The following is a 20725-nucleotide window of genomic DNA, read 5'->3' on the forward strand; positions in this document are numbered from 1 at the left end:
CGGGCACCTATGGATGAGGACAGTGGGTGGGGAGTGAGGGCGGGGGTGGTGCGGGAACTGGGAGGAGGGGAGTTATGGGGGAAAAAAGAGGAACAAATGTAATAATCTGAACAATAAAGATTTAAATTTAAAAAAAAAATAAAAAAATAAAATAACTCAAGAAAGCAAACAACCCAATTAAAAAATGGGCACAAGAACTAAACAGACATCTCACCAAAATATATGAAAAGATGCTTACATCATATGTCATTAGGAATTGTAATTTAAAACATTAAGATATCACTAAACATCTATTATAATAGCAAAATCCAAAAAAAGACACTTGACCATACCAAGTACTGATGAGGCTATAGAACAACAGGAACTCTTCATTCATTGCTGATGGGACTGCAAATGGTACAGTCACTTTGGAAGACAATTTGGCTTAAACATAGCCTTATCATATGACCCAGCAGTCAATTGCTCCTCAGTATATTTGGCCAAATGAGTTTTTCTACTTAATCTTCACACAAAAACCTGTAAATGAATGTTTATCTCAGCTTTATCGATAATTTCAAAAACCTGGAAGCAACTAAGAAATCCTTCACAAGGTGAATGGATAAACAAACTGACAATCTATACCAGTAATGAAAAGAAATGAGCTATCAAGTCACAAAAAAGACATGACTAAATCTTAAGTTTATATTGCTTAATGAAAGAAGCCAGTCTGGAAAACTATACACTACTAGAGACTTGGCACACGAAATTAAGGTCCATCTTCCCTGGCTGCCCAAAGCTGGCCCCACCCCCAGCTGCCACCCAGCCCCAGTTCCCTGTTTGCCATTGGGTGATTGGTGCCTGATGGCCGGGGGAAGGGACTGAGAAGTCGGTGTTTTCACCTGCTCGCTGGCCCCACCCCTGCTGTGGTTCGCCCTCTGTGTTCTGCCTTGGCCTGGCACCACCCACGTCCCCTGCCACACTCCCCTGGTTCCCCGTTCACCATCAGGCGATCGGAGCCTGCCGGCCGGGGGAAAGGGACCAAGAGGTGGTCTGTGCAAGTCATAGTGACTGGTCCAGCGGTCATTCTGGTTGTTCTGGTCGTTCCGCCTTTAGGGTTAATTTACATATTACCCTTTTATTATATAGGACAGGGGCCTGATGCACGGGTGGGAGCCCTGAAGGGGGTCCCGGATGGGGGTGGGAGTACCTTAGGGGGGTGGGGCCGGCCTGGGCTAGGGGCCACAGGAAGTTTGTAGGCCGACCACGCCCCTGGTTGGGGTGGGGCCAAGCTGGGCAAAGAGCCTGGGGTGGTTTGCAGGCCGGCCACACCCCCAGTCCGGGCGGGGCGTCCTGGGAGGGGTGTTGGGGTGGTCTGGGTGAGTGAGCCGGGGGCAGGCTGGTTTGCAGGCTGGCAAAGCCCCCAGCTTTGTCAGGAAGGACATCTGGAAGACGTCCAGTCTAATTAGCATATAAACCTTTTATTCATATATGTATGTTCTAACTATAGGACATTCTGGGAGAGGCAAACCTGTAGACAGTAAGTAAAAGATTAGTGGTTGCCAGGGCTTTGGAAGGAGGGAGGACGGGTGAGTAATTGGAGCATGGGATTTTTAGGGCAGTAAAACTATTCTATATGTTACTTAGTAATGGTTAAGTCATTATACATTTCTCAAAACCCATAGAATGTACTACACATAGAGTGGACCCCAACATAAACTATGGACTTTAGTTAATAATAATGTCACTGTTGGCTCATCAGTTGTAACACCTGGACCACATTAATGCAAGATGTTGATAACAGAGGAACCTGAGAAGGGGAAAGAGCAGGTATATCAACACTCTACTGCCTTAATTTTCTAAAACTGCTCTAAAGACAAGTCTATTAATTTAACCCCCCTACACACACACACACACACACACACACACACACCATCATTAAAACAAAGACTGGAAAAGGGGGAGCATCCTCTGGGCTTTGATGTTTCCTTTGATGTGGCTCTGCTTAGCAAGTGAAGTATGTCATACAGTCCATTGCAATGAGCCAGCTCCTGGGAAACAGTGGATCAGGCTTTCTCTTTCCATGCAGGGGCTGAGCCTTCCCATTCACACAGGCCAGGTGGGACCTCAGAGCCCCAGTCAGAGTGGAGCACAGGTTCAGGAATCTGATTCGTGTTTCAAGGTCAGAGGTACAATTTTGTGTCCTCTGAGACAGTAATTATTTTGAGAAAGCCAGTGAGAGACCAGGTTCTCTGACCTTGCACCCACCAGTCCCCAACTACTCCCACCAAAGATGGCCTAAGAATATAACAATATATTTAATGTACATTAATCTACATAAAGAAACTCTAAAAAGATAAGATACTAATAAATGTGATGGGAACTGGACAAATGGGTAGCAGGGTCTAAATGAGAATCTTCACGATATATACCTTCTTATATGTTATTTTTAAACCATATGAATATATTATTCAGATTTTAAATAATAAACATAAATATTTATTAGCACTTGTTATATAAGCAGGAAAAAAGACAGCTTTTGTTAAACTTAATAGGTAGATTTTCAAGTAATGAAAGTTTTAGGCAGACTAAAGGTAAATATTTTTGTGAGGGATAAGGAGATCCTGAGCATTTTTTCCGTTTTTGTAGTTTCCTGACTCTGTCTTAGAATATACAGTTTCCCTAGAAGTTTCAAGGTTTTTTGTTTCAAACAGTTTCTTAAAGTTATGGTGGTGGTATGTGAAATAAGCATGGGCTAAATTATAGTTAGGGACAATGCAAGAGTGGTCTTTTTTATTAGTAGATCATTTATAATTTGGGGACTCTCTGGATGCTTGTACCTTTGAAGATGTGTCTTTCTGATTGATACAGAATTCTTTCTTTTTCACTGTTGTTCTAGACTAAATTCACTCCAACAGTATTTCTTTCTCTTGATCCAGGGGACTGTCAATTTGTCCTTATGGGATTTTTAGCTACCAGTAAACTAGGGACGCCAGGTTGTGTTGTTCCCTTATTATTGTTTCTAGAGCTTTGTCCTGCCATAACCCACCTAATATATCCCACATATACTCATCAGTAGTTGAAGTTCCTAACATAGGCAAAGGATTTTGTTAGGGATCATATTTTTACATCTGGCTGACAATATATAATGTATTCGCTGAGCGTGAGCAATATATCACTATTAATTTAAAGTTTATTTCTTTAAGGCCATGAATTCTAAATACTCTTTTGAATGTGCTAAAAATAATTGCCACATTTATCTTTTAGTATGTAACTTGGTGCCTGAGACACATTCAAATTTGAGAACCCACATGAATTAACATTCATGTATATTGTTAATGTTGTTTGAAAATTCAGCACAGGTTTGTTTCTTCCAGATTAATATCTACCTCTTAGGGTGATAACTAGGGATTTATTAAAGTACATAGCACTGAAGTTTTTTTCTTTGGTATCTAAGTCCAGAATGGGGAAGTTTAGGATGAGCACATTTTTCTTTTAAGTTGGTAAATTTGATTTGGTGTTCACAGTAATGTGTAAATTAGATTATTTTCACTCATTTGCTAACTTTGTTCTGAGTTTAGAGATGTTAATAAGTTTCTTGTGAATTGGCACTTCATTCACTCATAATAAGCTTTTATCACATTGGGTTTATTTTACCTGTGCTCCTTTAAGGGTCAACCTTGAAACAAAGATATTAACTAAGCTGATGCCAACCTAGAAGTAATTTGCATGTGGTGCATTAGAGAGAGAGAAAAAAAGAGTATTCTGATACAGCAGTAGAAGTGCTGGTGTAGAAGTCAGGATACTGGGTCCCATCTGCCATAACTACCTTTGTGGCTTTGGATGGGTTTTACTTTACCTTATCGGATCTTTCTGTTCTGTAAGATAAAGGTTTTAGGCTCAACGACCGCTGCAGAACAAACATTCTAAGACTCTCTGATTCTAATATTGTTTCTAATGGTTACTACCAAGCAGAAGTAATCAACTTGCTTTTATTCCTTGAGTTCTGTTTTCCCCATAGATTTGTTAAAGAAATTACAAACCTATTAAAGGTCAATGGGAGTTTTTTATTTATTTAGTGGTATAATATCTATGCTAAGATGCAGTGCTTGCTTGCTTTCAAAAGAAATAATGTTTTTCCTGTTTCTATGTTTATTGTTAACAAATTGGGGGGAAATTTATAAAGAAGAAGATAAAACCATCCCCAAATTTTCTCTGTATATTACATATATACATATATACACACAATATACATGTATATATGTAATATACACAAATTTTCTCTGTATATTACATATATACATATATTACATATATACGTAATATACATATATATGAATCATATCTATTATATAATTTTGTATCTTTTCACTTAGATTAAAAAGTGAATATTTTCTAATTATTACAAACATTTTAATAGTATATCCTAATACCCTGTGTGGCTACTATATGAAACATCTTCTTACCTCTTCATTTTTACCTTAAAATATTTTTCCCCTTTATTAGTTTTCAAAGCAGTGTTTTTGTACCCTAGCTTCCCCCAAAGGTGAATGTGACTTTTTAAAATTTTTATTTGAATTCCTTACCTCTGCTCCCTCCTTTTCTGCCCCACATCACCCCAGCTGTCATTCCTTTGTCCCATCCCCTACTTCTGCCCCTCTCTGAACCTCTGCCCCGCCTTCCCCCAGTGTCTGGCTATTATTCCCTCACCTACATTTTATCTGCTCCCTCTCAACTGGCTCTTTTCTCTCAGCCTGTAAACATGCTTTAGCCTGCCAATCTTTAAAAGACAAAGAAACAAACAAAACCTCTTGATGTATGTTCCCTTCTAATTTTTTGAAGGAGTAAACCATGTTTCTTGTCCCTACTCCCTTACCTCTATTCTCTTAGTCTCCCAAGATCTCTTTTCTACCCTCATAGTTCTTTCAAACACCCACCATTAGGCTCACAGTATCCTACTGATTGCCACTTCCCCCCCTTTATTGATTTTTAGAGAGAGAGAGGAAAAGAGAGGGATAGAGAGATAAAAACACTGAAGAGAGTGAAACATCACCAATCGGCTTCCTCCTGCATAGCCCCTACTAGTGATAGAGCCTGCAACCCGGGCATATGCGCTGACCAGAATTGTATCAGTGACCTCTTGGTTCCTCGGTAGACACACTCAACCGCTGAGCCACACCGGCTGGACTGATTGCCACTCCTGAGGCCTTATCCTATGTGCCCTCTCTGCCTCATCTCACACACTGTTCAGTTCTTCCTTTCAAAAATTACGTGTTTAACTTCAAAAATAATGTTTATTTTAGAAAACTTAGAAGTTAATAAAATACATCGCTACGTTCTTGACATTCTTCCATCCCTTTATTTCCATGAAAATTTTTTCCTATTGTATTTTTTTCTTTCTTAGCCTTCAGTTCATTTGGCAAACTTTCTTCCTCCACCCCTTCTTTAAATAGTGGCTTCTTCAGTGTTCTGTTCTCAGCTTTATGTTCTTCTAACTCTACAACTTCTCCTTGGATATTTTCATAACAATCTTCAAAAAAAGTTAATACATGTGCATACACACATAAGCACAGTAAAATGTACACGCGGTAAGTTTCAAAGCCTATCATTTTAAACCCTGTAATTTTTACAATAAGTAATTCTCTTCCCACTTCTCCTCCCTAGCATCAGCAGCTGGTATCCTAGAGAGATTATGTCCATATGCCAGTATAAATGTATTTATATTTACTTATATAATTATCAATTTAAAAGTATTTTTATATAAATGGCAGCATAATTTCCGTATTGATTTGCATATTTTCCACCTAATAATATGTAGATCATTTTCTATCAGAATATAGAGAGCTATTACATTAATTTTAATGGCTACATAGCATTTTTTCATTTGTATTCCTTTTCCCCACCTACCACCATACTTTATATTTAAAAAATTCAAACTTACAGAACGTTTAAAAAAACAATGTAATTAACATTCACCTGAATAACTACTACTTTCCATTCTCTCTTTCCTTGTTTTTGGCCAATCATTTGCAAGTAAAATTTTAGGTATTATTCCAAAATTATTCAGTATTTTTGTTTTAAAGTCTATCACACTCTCATACATAATCACATTACCTGTACACCCAGGACATTTAAGATCAATGCAATGGTTATTATCTAATATAAAAATATCTATTTAAATTTCCACAGTTGACTCCAAATATCTTTTATAGTGTTTTCCTCCTTCTCTAATCTAGAAGCCAGGTGAGAGTTAAGACTTGCACTCGGCTGCAATAGGCTTTTCTTTCATTCACTACTATTTAAATTGATGATTACTAAACTGGATCTCTAGGTCAAATTCTTTCCTGAAGCAGACTTAAATATCTTCTAAATGTAATTATTTGGATGACCCACCAGCAACTCCAAAATAGCATGTCTAAAGTGAACTCAATTTTTTCAAATCTGAAATCTATTTTCTCCTTCTATATTCCCAACTTAGTGAATGGTATCATTCAAATGTCGCCTAAACAAGAAACCTTGGAGTTATCCTAGCCTCTTTCCTCTTTGAGACTGCATGTGCTACTCCCTTGCCTGGAATTCTCTCCCGATGTTGTCTACCTTGTCCACCAGTTCATCCTTCAGGACCTAGGACTCAGTGATGGCAAACCTATGACACGCGTGTCACAGGTGACACGCGAACTCATTTTTTTGGTTCATTTTTCTTTGTTAAATGGCATTTAAATATATAAAATAAATATCAAAAGTATAAATCTTTGTTTTACTATGGTTGCAAATATCAAAAAATTTCATGGCACCAGAGTTAAGTTAGGGTTTTTCAAAATGCTGGCATGCCGAGCTCAAAAGGCTTACCATCACTGACCTAGGTTAAGCTTTACTTCCTCTGGAAAACCTTCCCTCGTCCCTTTTTTCTCCAGACAGAATTTGATGGGTCTCCAGTAGGCTTCCTTAGTACCCTGTACACATATCTATACCACCAGTTATCACTTAAGGTGGGAATTATTGGTTTATGTATCTGCCTTTTTGATTAGAGGGTGAGTTTCTTGAGTTGGTATGGACTTAATTGTTTTCACTCCTAGGTCTAGTAACACAGTACTGGCTCATAAGTGCTTAATGAATATTTATTGAACAGAAGAATTTGTATATACAATCTTCTCTTTACCAAGTAGAAATATTTGTCAAAGCTCAACTAAATTTAGCATGCATTTGTTGAATTCCTACTATGTGCACAGTTTCATGCAAGTAGTAAGATTTATTTTCTGCCTTGAAGAAAGGTTAGGGTCTCATTGTGAGGATAAGGCCAGTACACTAGAGACTTAAAGAATACTAAAAGGTAATCTAATTATCTAATGAATGATCCAGGGAGAAATGAGGTTAGTGAAATGTTTTTAGTGCTTTCTGTGTGCCAGTTACTGTGTGTTTGCAAATGTTATTTCATTTAATCTCTACAACTTTTATTTTTCAAAAAAGGAAATTGAAGTTAAATAGTCCAAGATCATACAGCTACTAAATAAAGATTTGAACCCAGATATGACTGACTTCAGAAACATGCTTTTAAGTGTTCCAAAGGCAATTAAGAGAGTGATAAAGTGATATTATAAATGTAGGGGGGAAATTAATAACCCACTCTAGGACAATAATTAAATCATTGTATATCCTATAATGAAAAGTTATATAATCATTGAAAATCGTGGTTGAGGAATATCTTGAGAAAGTGTTTTATGTTGATGATATAATGTGAAGTAGTAAAAAACAGTATATGAAAGTATGATTCCAGTTTTTCAAAATGTACATATATTTTTGTGCAGAAAATATTGGAAGGCAATCCATAAAATGGTTATCAGTAATTCTCCCAGAGTTGTGATACTGTGGACTATATGAATTTCTTCTTTGTAACAATCTTATTTTCCAAATTCTCTTCAGTGAACATACATTTTTATAATCAGAAAAAAGATAATTTAAAAAGTAAAGGATTAAGAAAATAATCAAGCAGAATTACAAGATGGGGCAAAAGTAGGTTTACAGTTGTCCATATGGAAAGTAATATAATAATTAATAAATAATAATACAAGAATCAACTGTGTTTCACAATTATACACCTACTTTTTTCCTATCCTGTGTTTAAAGTATTAGAATTAAAGTGGAAGGGTTCATGTTGACTTTTACTTCCTCTGGGGTAGAACTGTCCCTAAGCATCCCAGACAGATCGATGGTTCCTATTTCAAGATCTTCGCACTAGGATAAGCCACTCTCCCTCTGCCTTACAGTAAGCTCTGTTGTCCAATAGCAAGTGGAAAAGGAATTTTCTCTTTATATTACTAGTGGCCCGGTGCATGAAATCCATGCACATTAAAAGGGGATTAATTAGAGGAAATATTTTAATATTGCTATTTGCCCTTTATAATAGAAGTGTCAGAGATGAAAGAAAATTAGTAAAATGTATATGAAAATCATCCTCCTGTCAGAGTCTGGGGCGCACCATGGGACCCAGAGTCAAGTCCCCACCCATCCATGTGCGCCTCAAAATCACGTGAGACCCAGACCTGGCTGGCTCCCAACCCATTGGGCTAGATCCAAACCCAGCCGGTCCCACCCTTGTCAAGCCCCGCTGGGTGGGGGGTGCAGCCTCAGGTCTCCTGGCCTGGTGTCGGGGTGAGGGGAGAGGCCTGAGGTCCCCCGGCCCGTCAAATCCCACAGGGGCATGGGGGGTCTCAGCCTTAGGTCCCTGCTGATTGCTTGTTAAGGCTCGTTATGGGAACTCGTCCTCCCCTGTGGGTGCAACCATCTTATGTTATGGAAACCACTGCCTCCACTGTGGGCACCGCCATCTTTGTGACGGGGTGACTGTCAATTTGCATATTCCCTCTTTATTATATAGGGTTTCATGAGACATGGTCATGGGAGACACTCAAGTCTTGTGGAAATTTCCGTCGTATTAAATTTCTTTCTAAAATAAGGGGCAAATTTATGCTCCTGTCTAGGCTTTGTTTTCTACTTCATAAAAACATTGAAAGTAGTAGTAAATATAGATATTTAAGAGAAATCAAAAAGCAATAGAAAAACACTGGGCTGTTATATGTTTCTGTAAGTTTTCTTTTAAAAGAAATATTCTATGCATGATGTGTCTGGTTTTCCTCCGGGCGGCTGTTTTTCTATTGCAGCATGCATGACTGATTTTTGTCATTGGGATTTAGCACACTCTAGTGGGCAGTAGCTTTTCATGTCTTTTTTTTCTTTTTTTAACCCTGTCAAATTACTGTATTGGACAATTCAGTGATGTGCTTACTAGATAGTAAAATTTGTCAGTATTTTTTGAGTTAAGTAATGACCCTAGTGAGGAAGACTAACTTTATAGGCCATTGGGGTGTTGTACACTTTCATATGGTTTCTTCAGTAGAGAGAAGAGAGCCTTTTATATGGAAATCTTTTCCCATTGGTTTTCATCTTCTCTTAGGTAAAAAGAAATTGACAGGCGCCTGGAGGAACACTGGTGGTTTTCCTCACCTCACACTCCTTGGATCTTATGATAGATTTTATGTTTCCCTTTTAGGACTCTTGAGAGTTTTTATATACTACTTTGTGAAAATTTTGGCCATTTGTGCATAAATGTTTTCATATGCTATCCTGGTAGATTGGGTTTTGAAAACGGGCTTCCACCAGAAAGAAATATATTTTTTTATTTTATTTTTGCAGAGTGATGGTGAGGATTTTAATTACATCATTGCATTTTTTCTTGGAACAGCAGCCTGCCTTTACCAGGTAACTAAGTTCTCTCCTATTTTTAAGAAACACTTTCCTATTATTGTTTCCAGAATCAATTCTAATAATTGCTTATGCACTTTTAAGTAAATAAAAATAATGTCTGAGCTGTTTGTTTGTTTTGACTTCCTTTTAATTTGAGCCTCTGTTAGCTCTGTAACCTACTTGTCCATTTTGAGTGGGCATAGATACCAGTGAACTTAATGTTAACTCTCTCCTGGTCTGGGCTTCAGAGGTCCATGTCATTTGCTTGTGGCGGTAAAGATTACTTCTAGGTTTAGTGTGATTGATTATTCAGCTTCCAGACTCTGCTTATACTCTAGGCTGAGGATTTTGTACTTTTGAGAAAGTATTTAAATAGGGAACAGCAAAAGCAGAATTTTAGAATATTTAATTTAGCAGTGAATAGGATGGATTGTCAGAGCGGAGAGATTGGAAGCAAGGAAATTAGTTGGGAGGTGATTCCATTACTTCAGGCAGGAGCTAGTGAGAGGTAATGGCAGTTAGGGATGTGTGGAGGAAGGACACGGAGAGGGAAGCCTGCTAGGACTTGACAGAATAGATATGGGACAGGTGGGATGAGGTTTTGTACCTGGGTGATAAGGAGATGGGTGCTCGTATTTCCAAGAAGAGGGGAGGCACAGGTTTGTAGGGAGGGATGGAATAACCATGCCAATTATCCAAACTCAAGAATGTCTTTGTTGCCTAGCCGGTGTGGATCAGTGGTTAAGCACCGACCCATGCACCAGGAGGTCACTGGTTCAATTCCCAGTAGGGCACATGCCTGGGTTGTGCACTTGATCCCCAATAGGGGATGTGCAGGAGATAGCCAATCGATGTTTCTCTCTCATGGATGTTTCTATTTCTCTCTCCCTCTACCTCTCCCTTCCTCTCTCTCTCTCTCTCTCAAAAAAAAATCAATTTAAAAAAGCATTAAAAAAAAGAATGTCTTTGCTAAAACATGTTAGAACATGTATGACCTTTTGATCAAACTTTTATAAGTAACACATTTCTCTGGTTTGCATAGAAAAAAACATTAGAAAGATTCAGGACTGCAACTATAAGGCTACCTAAAACTCAGTAGAAGTCTCTAGGGAAAAATTTGGATAAATGCATTTGACTTTTATGTAAAGATGTGTTGAAATTTTTAGTTTCAGTGACCTTATTTTTGTAATCCCCTAACTTTTCTTAATATAGTATTTTCAGAAATTTTTTTTGTATTAAATATGACATTTAATTATAATGAATGACATTTCATGCAGGAAATGTGAAAACTTGTATTTTTTAATGTAGTAATGCTTTATTATGATGTATTCTTATGTAGATTTTCTAAACTTTAATATCTACAATCCTGCTGCACAAGGGATATTATCTCCTTTTTGAAAATGAGAAATCTGAGGCAGTTTCAGTATTATCCAGAGATCACAGAGCCATTAAGTCAGTGGTGGAGTCAGGACTTGACTTTGAATTTTCTAATTTTAAATATTGTGTTCATTCCACCTGCTGTCTCTAAGGAAAATTCCTAATTTGTATAATTTTATAATGCTATAAAGTTATAATGCTATAACTTTTACATACATTACCTCATATGGTTCTAAAACAATGTGAGCTGAATATTAACTTTAAAATAATTTCATGAGTAATTATTTTTGTAAAATAATTACTCATGAAATAACAGCTTTGACTGTTTTGCCTTAACAATTTTAAATGCTGATAATAATAGCAGAATGTATTGAGCTGTGCTTTATGCCAAGCCCTTCACATTCCTTGCACCATTACATTCTCAGAGCCCCACACCAATCTTGTTACCCTCATCATAGCCAGTCAGTGACAGCCCAGTCTGCGTGACTCGGCCCCAGTGCCGTGGTCTGTGGGTGGCAGTTGGGGACAAGAAAAAGTAGTTGGGGGCAAGCAGGCCGCAGGCAGAGTGGTTAGGGGTGATCAGCAGGCAGGCAGGTGAGTGGTTAGGAGCCAGCAGTCCCGGGGATGTCCACAGGGATCGGGCCTAAACTGGCAGTCGGACATCCCCCGAGGGGTCCCAGATTGGAGAGAGTGCAGGCCGGGCTGAGGGACCCTTCCCCCCCACCCCTGGTGCATGAAATTCGTGCACCGGGCCACTAGTTTTGAGATAATTATGGATTCACTTGGAGTTGTAAGAGAGATCCTATATAACCTTTACCTGGTTTTCTTCAATGGTTCCATTCTTGCAAAACTATAACACTATCACAGCTAGAATGTTGATGCTGATGCAGTCAAGATAATGAACATTCCTTTCACAAGTACTCCTCGTCTTGCCCTTCTTCTATAGCCACATTGACTTCCCTCTGCCCCTTAATCTCTGGCAGCCTCTAATGCAGCGGTTCTCAACCTGTGGGTTGCGACCCGTTTGGCAGTCGAACAACCCTTTCACAGGGGTCGTCTAAGACCATCCTGCATATCAGATATTTACATTACGATTCATAACAGTAGCAACATTACAGTTATAAAGTAGCAACGAAAATAATGTTATGGTTGGGTCACAACATGAGGAACTGTATTTAAAGAGCCAGAAGGTCGAGAACCACTGCTCTAATGTGTTCTCCATTCCAGTCTTCTCATGTTAAGTATGTTATGTAAATGGAACCGTACAGTATGTAACCTTTGGTGATTGGCTGTTTTTCACTCAGCATAGTTCTCTGCAGATCTGTCTAGGTTATTGCATATATTAATGGTTTGTTCCTATTTATTACTAAATAGATTTTCATGGTATGTATTTGTCACAGTAACTCATTCATCCATTGAAGGACATCTGAGTTCTTTCCAATTTTGGGCTATTATAAATAAAGCCACTTTAAACATTCACATACAGGCTTTGTTGTGTACCCAAGTCTTTATTTCTCAGAGATAAATGCCTAGGAGTACAGTTGCTAGGTCATATGGTAGTTGCATGCCTAGTTCTATTAAGAGACAAACTGTTTTTCAGGGTGGCATATCATTTTATATTCCCACCCACATGTGTGAGTGATCCAGTTTCTCCACATCCTCTCTAGCATTTGGTGTTTTCGGTATTTTTTTTATTTTAGCCATTCTGAAAGGTATGTCATTATACTTCATTGTGGTTTCAATTTGCACTTAATCTAATGGCTAATGATGTTGAATATCACTTCGTAGGCTTATTTTGTCATCTGTATATTCTCTTGAGTGAAATGTCTATTCCTTTTATTTACCTTTTTTTTAAACTGGATTGTTTGTTACTGTCACGTTTGAGAATTCTTTACGCATTCTAGACATTAGTCAGTTGCCAGATATGCAGTTTGCAAATATCTTTCCCCAGTTGTAGCTTATCTTTTCATCCTTTTAACTGATATGTTAGGACTTAAGCCTGCCATCTTATTTTTTTTCTGCTTTTAATTTTTATATTTGATTTTTCCCATCTTTCTGTGGGTTACTTGAACATGTTTTCAGAACTCCATCTTGATTTACCTATAGTGTTTTTGAATGTACCTCTTTGCACAGCTTTTAAAATGGTTGCTCAGGTATTACATTATACATAGTTATCATAATTTTCTGGTGCTGTCATTTTACCTGTTCAAGTGAAGTATAGAAATTGAGCCTCCTTTTATGTCCTAACTTTGCCCTCTTCTATTTATAATATAATTGCCTTAAATATTTCTTCTACATATATTTAGAACCACTCCAGACAGTGTTATAATTTTCACTTCAACCATCAAACATAATTTAGAAAACACAAGAGGAGGAGAATCTGCTATATTTACCTGTTTTTGCTTACTGTGGTTTCTCTTCCTTGCCCAATGTGCTAAGGTTTCTTCCTTTATTATTTCCTTTCTGTTTAGAGAACTTCCTTTAGCCATTCTTTTAGGGTACATTTGTAGACAACAAATTCTCTTAGTCTTCTTTCACCTGAAAATGTCTTTATTTCCCCTCCCATAAGATTCTAATTACAAAGAGAAAAATGGTAACTTCACGGTGGAAAAACCTGTCGGACACCAACCTACCGAAAGATCAGTTAACATCACCAATTATACTACATTGCATACCACCATGGTGGTATTTTTGCCAAAATTGCATATCACTCAATCTTTTTTTGTCTGTTTGTTCATCCTCACCTGAGGGCATTTTTCCATTGATTTTTTTAATATATTTATTGATTTCAGAGAGGTAGGGAGAGGGGGAGAGAGAGAGAAACATCACTGATGAGAGAGAATCACTGATTGGCTGCTGCCTGCGCACCCCCTTCTGGGGATGGAGTCCACAACCTAGGCATGTGCCCTGATCAGGAATCGAACCGTGACCTCCTGGTTCATAGGTCGACGCTCAATCACTGAGCCATGCGGGCCGGGCTCCTTTAATTTTTAGAGAGTGTGTAAGGGAGGGGGAGAGTTAGAGAGAGAAGCATCAATGAGCCAAACCAGCTAGGGCTCACTTCAATCTTAAGAAAATATCAGACAAACCAAAATTAAGGGACATTCTAAAAAGCAAATGATCAGTACTATTCGAGAATGTCAAGGTCGTGAAAAGCAAAGACTTAAGAGCTATTACTGATTTGAGGAAGCATGACAACTACATGCAATATGGAATCCTGGACCAGAAAAGGGCCTTAGCAAACTTGAATAAAGCCTGTAGATTAGTTAATAGTACTGTACCAATGTTCACATCCTGGTTTATTGATTATACTATGGTTATGTGAGAGGATAACATTAGGGGAGCAGGGTGAAAGGTATACAGGAACTGCACTATTTTTGCAACTTTTCTCTAAGTCTAAAATAATTTCAAAAGAAAAAGGTTTTCCTCTAATTATTATAACACAATATAAACCACTTAGGTACAGTAAATGCTTCCAGTGCATTTTTCTTGGATGGCAGTCTTCTTTTGAAGTAAGCAGAGTCCTATTTTTATAAAAATTAAACACATTGAACAGAACATTTCCACATTCTTTCTGCATTGTCACAAATACCCTAATATCCTTCCTATACTGAAGGTTGGATATAAGTTCATAAGGAGACCTCTGCTTCTTTCTTAAGACTTTGTGATCACATATAATTCCTATATTTACCAGATTGTGAATTTTAGATAACGTCTAGAAATCAGTTCATTCAATAAAATTTAATGAGCACTTATGTGTCATTCTATGCACTGGCGATAAATGAGTAACAAGACAGTCAAAAATCTTTCCTTTCGTGAAGCTTAGATTCTATTGGAAGAATATAGATGACAAGCAAAATAATCATATTTTTTAAGTATGTTATTAATATGGGAGGAAAAAATAAAGCAGGAGAAGGTGAATGCCAGGATTTGGGGTAGGATGGGGACTACTTTCTTTATTATAGGTATCTTCTAAAATGGCACTCACTGCCTTTTGTCCCCCCTTTTTTTTTCATCCTCACCAGAGGATATTTTTCCATTGAGACAGTGGAAGTCAGAGAGGAAGACAGAGAGCAATATTGATATGAAAGAAACAAATCAGTTTGGAAGAGAAAGGGAGGGAGGGAAAAATATCTATGTAAAAGAGACACATTGATTGGTTGCCTACTGTGTGCGTTCTGACCAGGGCAGGGGATTGAGCCTGCGACCGAGGTACATGCCCTTGACAGGGAATCAAACCCAAGACCCTTTGGTCCTTGGGCCAATGCTCTAACCCAGTGGTTCTCAACCTTCCTAGTTCCTCATGTTGTGGTGACCCCCAATTTCATTGTTATAAATTGAACATAATTAAAGCATAGTGATTAATCACTAAAACAATATGTAATTATATATGTGTTTTCCAATGGTCTTAGGCGACCCCTGTGAAAGGGTCGTTCGACCTCCAAAGGGGTCACGACCCACAGGTTGAGAACCGCTGCCTAACTGCTGAGAAAACTGGCCAGGGCTGTCCCATTTTTAAATTTTATATTTTTCACAATAACTGTTTGTTATTATGTATATAATATTTATAATCTTTCTCTCTCCTCTAGAATGGAAACTTCATGTGAGCAAGGGGTTTGTTTGTTTAAAGCTAAAGAACAATGCCTGACTTAAAGTAGGCCCTCAGTAAACATCCCTTGAATGACTTCTCCCTCAAATGTTCACTCATATCCTCCTAGCTTAATTCCTTGCACTGAAGGGGGAATCAGTAAATATTGCTGATTTCAGTAATATTCATATTCAGGTTATATAAGAGTCCGTTTCGCTAAATGGTTTATTTGAGCTTTTTGTACTTTTCTGCGATGAATACAAAAGATGGATCCCCCTAAAATCCTGAGAATGCTTCTTAGTTGCCTGTCACCTTGAGAAATTTGCCCAGCCTGTTTGCAAGGCAGTCATTCAATTATTCCTCCATTTTTCTTTTGAAAAATGAAAAACATAAAAGGAAAAAAATGTATTTCCCTTTCATAGCTGAATGCCTTGATGTTACATTATTTTATCTGTAGATGAAATTGCACTCATATTTTACTCTGTGTCCTGTTACAGTTTTATAGTAAAAGCATCTATTTTCTTTCCTATAACCCTAATCATCTTTTATTTTCTATTTTGAACAGTGCTATTTACTTGTCTACTACACTGGCTGGCGGAATGTCAAATCTTTTTTGACTTTTGGCTTAATCTGTCTATGCAACATGTATCTCTATGAACTTCGCAATCTCTGGCAGCTTTTCTTTCACGTGACTGTGGGAGCGTTTGTGACACTACAGATCTGGCTAAGGCAAGCCCAGGGTAAGGCTCCGGATTATGATGTCTGACACCATCCTTCAAATGTATTGCCTGGGTTTCCAGGGAAAAAGGAGGGAGCATGTCTTAACTGCCACTGTGATGAGGAAGCTGTTCACCACAAACGAGAAGCTTTGCTTTCTTTCTCTCCAACTGTCCTTTTTGTTCAAGTCAACGTGGCAGGCCTGTGAGCATGCGGTACCCTCGAATGCAAACTCCTCTCAGAAGGAAGTTGGCCCTGAGATTATAGTCGAGGAGGAGGAGACCTCTCTGCAGAGCCCTTCCGGTGGAAGAGCTGTCAGCGCAATTGGCACCCTGGCCAGCAGACCTGAATCCCTGCTGAAGAGTTCAGTCAAATATATCTTGATCTTTGGAGGACCAAGCAGGAACTCTCCCATCGGGGTTTGCCTTTGTGAGGCATTAGTATAGGCCAAATAAAAAGATCCGCAGTAAATTGAAAATTTGTTTCAAACCAATGACTTGCTAAATACAAGATTATTTGCACATTTATGGTACCATGAGTTTATGAAGTCCAGAATGGTCTGGAATTGGTTCTTTTTTCTTTTATATTTTTGCTTGAGTTTTAACTCTGGTGCAGCAAACTCATCTCTAGAACATCATAAGTACTGAAAGTACAATGACCTGGGTTTCCTTTTTAGATTACGTTGGTAGTATCTTTTGAAATCACTTTTTAAAAATATGATTTCTTAGACTAAAGCCATTGTTTTCCAAACATAAAGCATTTGAGTATTACATACTATTATTTACTTAAATTTTTTTTTAATTTTAAAATAATTTAAAAGGAAACCAATAGCTACTCCAAGTGGGAAACCAGGATCAGTTTCCCATAAGTAAAAGATAACTACAAAACAAAGTTAAAACAAAAAATGTTAACTGGATTCTAGCTAGATGCCAATGCCCGCCAAGCCACTGAATATGAGAGGCGCGCTATTTCTTTGTTGCAGTGAGAGAGAGGTTACCCAGCACCACCAGACGCTCTCTCTGTGGAATACTCAGGATAGAAGACAATTGTAAAGGGAATGACATTCTCACTGTGATGCAGTATTATTTAGTTCAGGGTTGTGTGACACCTGAACCATCTCGTGTGTCCAGGGTAGTGTCCTGCACTAGGGAAACACTGAATTGTAGTAAGAGACCAGAAGGTTACTTTTCTCCCAGCATCCCATTCCTTTATGGTTCTGAGGAGTTAAGCACCTCGTATCTTAGAGAACTTACTTGCTCTTTGATAACATTATAAACATGAAAGGAAACACAGTTTGATTCCATTAGCAAAATCTACAACTTCCCTGGTTTTGGAAGTCATCTTCATGAGTTCTTTTGTTTTTTAAAGAAAATATTCCAAACAAGAAATTCATAAGGTACTAAAATTTGATATTCAGAAAAACAGTGGCCCCAATTCCATGTAATCCATGTTATTGGGCATATTTACTAAATAGAAGAAATAGTCCAGTGGGTTAAAGGCATTGGCCTTGTTTGCCCAAATCATTACAGACTTGTAGGAATGTCTACAACTGCTTACCTAGAATCTTTTTGCTACACTCTCTTTTTAGGAGAATGAGACAAAAGGAAGATAATAAGCTAATGGTATCGGAGATTTATTTAAAAAAAGAAACTCCAATTCACTCTAACTTTCTGTCTAACAAAACGGCACAGAAATTAATGTATCTTTTGAGAGACAACCCATGATCCTAAGTCATCAAAATAAAATTATTTTGTGTTTGGCATTTTGTACTGACTGAGTCAGGAAAGTGAAGTGGTTCAATTTCGAAAGGTTTTTCTAAACTAATGGTTAAAATATGAATAGTTTTAAATAGTCATTTAGGAAGTTGGAGCATTCTGATTAATTGTGATTTTGCTATATATTGATATTTTATAGCTCAGTTTGGTTCAGTTGGTTCTCCTTATCATTGAATTATTGTTATGTTTGATATTTGGATTCATTCAGCAAGGACACTTGAAAATTCACCAGCTATCTTTAAAGGCTTGATTTGTTTTGTTTTTCTCACCAGCCATTTTGGATAAGGGGATGTTTACATCTTAATGTAAAAAAAATGAAAACAGGTATAAATAATGTTTTATGTATAGAAATGCTTCTTTCGTTATTTGGTGTCTGCATCTCTGTGTGTGCCTATAACTTCCCTGCCTCTATCATGCTGTTACCAAAAAACTATGAATTTGAAAAGAAGTTTTTGCCATGGGTGAAAAGCAGTCCTTAAAAACTCTTGGGAAAGAATCACATAGGCCTTTAATGTGTATGATAGTAATATCGTGCATGTATACTTCACTTTTACCCCTAAGAGCAAGTCTGCGCTTACCTAACCATAGTGAATGTTGTGCTATAGAGGAGTAGTAGTTGCCCTCTGTTATGAGGGAGGAAACTAAGGCAGTCAGACAAGGGTCACAGAGCTCCACACACACAGCTTCTGGTCTCAGCCAGGGGCTCTATTGGAAACTAATGAAGATAACCAAAATTCTATTCAGGGAATAGGTCTGTGCTTGAAAATTCAAGGAATTGGGGACTTCTTAATGAGCACAGGGCTGCTCTTGTCAAATCTAGGTATATATTATCTTAAGGTAATTCTAATGTACCACTTTTTATTAAGGTGTGCTGTAAGAACAAAGAAAGATACTTTCCTTTATATTCTAAAGTAATTGCAATATTTGCTTGTAGTTTTTTGTTTGGTTTTTGGTCTGTATTTGAAATGTATCTATACCTGGCCTCTTTCCGAAAAGAATTTGAAGCAGCATACCATTAGAAAAAGCATATAGGATAATGGTAATAAAATAGGAACAGAAAGGGGAAAAAATCAAGATCAATGAAAATGGAGAAAAGGGTGAACACAGTGCTGTTTATCAGGTGCAAGTTTTGATGCTTGTACTTCCCAGCAGGTAAGGCTCTGGCTGGAGCAGAGCATGCCAGCTCCGCAGGGGACACTTCCTCCTGATGAGTCCTCATAAAAAGGTTCGCACTCGGGGACCCTCTGAAATGCTAAAATGAACAAAATCCTCACTGGTTTCATGCACAATTGCATATTGTGTTTGTGCCTTGGATCCTCAACTTGTACCAGCTTTCAAAAGTTTTCATTTCAGGGTGGTGTGTGTGTGTGTGTGTGTGTGTGTGTGTGTGTGTGTGGCTAATAGAGGATTTTGTTCTCATAAGTAAGAATTCTTATCCTAAGCTAAGAACAAGCATGTTAACGCTTGAAAATCCATTCGAGACAAATGGCTGGAGACATGGAGAACATTTGCCCAACTTTGTATCTTACAACTTATGGAGAGTGAATGTGCTCTCCTTTGATTATCTGTTTCACAGTGGAATCGAGTCTGGGCAGATGCTCACCTCCACTTCTGTTAGGCCGTGTCTGGAATCTCATTAGAGTCCTGACTCATCAGGGCTGTAACAAAGACCAGATTTATCCTGTGGGCCTTAACCCCCATGGCACAGAAGTGCTTCCTGCCCTGGTGGGTCCTCCATCAGTGTTTGTCGAAGGAGTGAGTGGAGAAATGGGCATGTCCATCCTGGCACAAACCACAGGTGAGTAGGAGGGACACTGGTTCCTAGAGACAGAGAGAGTGTGAGAGTGTGTGTGTGTGTGTGTGTGTGTGTGTGTGTGTGTCTTTACCTACTTGTTTTAAGACTCTGTTCACTTTAAGAGTTGGAGTTATCATGGAGTATGTGGTAAATGTACAAATGAATTACTTCAAATGCAGCCATCTCTCAGACCAAATTAACACTTAGCCTCACCACAAATTATAGATCAGTCTTCAGGGCTGCCTTCTTGGTCTATGGTCAAGCCTTTTTTTGTATTTTTACGCTTTATTCTCTCTGAGGAAATGGAGTCTTTCTACCTAAAAATGCTGTGGTAAAATCAAACCTAGTTTTTGGTTTAAGCTGGCTTTAGTATAATCTTAGCTAAAAGCTAATAAAAAGAAACCCCTTCACCTCCAAGAGTCATAGATGAGCTTGTGTACAAAGGCTGTGTCCACTGAGAATTTAATTCATGTAGCTTTACTGATCAGGGTTTGAGGGGTCTGACACCTTCATCGGTGTTCTGGGACCAACATTGAATGCTGGCATGTTGCAGCCTCCAGCGTGAGCATTTGAGCTTTTCAAAAGAAGCAGCATGTGGCTGCCACTCTCCTGGCATCTCCTCGGTGGCCAGACTTCCCAGATGACTCCCTGCAGCAGCTGAAACCACAGCGTCGAAGCTCCGCACGTCTCGAGCCATGTGGTGTGTATCCTCCCTGCTCGTTAACAGCGAGTGGTGTTGGCATGTGCGATGCATTG

General features: G+C 38.3%; 1 protein-coding gene across 2 annotated transcripts in view; it reads left to right on the forward strand.

Moving 5' to 3' along the window:
* SEC22A (SEC22 homolog A, vesicle trafficking protein) overlaps positions 1-16906 on the forward strand; it is a 47413-nt gene extending 30507 nt beyond the window's left edge. For both annotated transcript variants that reach the window (XM_006772889.1, XM_006772890.2), the window contains exons 6-7: positions 9667-9732; positions 16248-16906. In XM_006772889.1, the coding sequence (XP_006772952.1) occupies positions 9667-9732; positions 16248-16448 (267 nt within the window). In that variant the 3' untranslated portion in view covers positions 16449-16906. The remainder of the gene's footprint in view (positions 1-9666; positions 9733-16247) is intronic.
* Positions 16907-20725: the final 3819 nt, after the last annotated feature.

The sequence above is a fragment of the Myotis davidii genome, unplaced genomic scaffold (genome assembly GCF_000327345.1).
Source record: "Myotis davidii unplaced genomic scaffold, ASM32734v1 scaffold745, whole genome shotgun sequence".
Lineage (NCBI taxonomy): Eukaryota > Metazoa > Chordata > Mammalia > Chiroptera > Vespertilionidae > Myotis > Myotis davidii.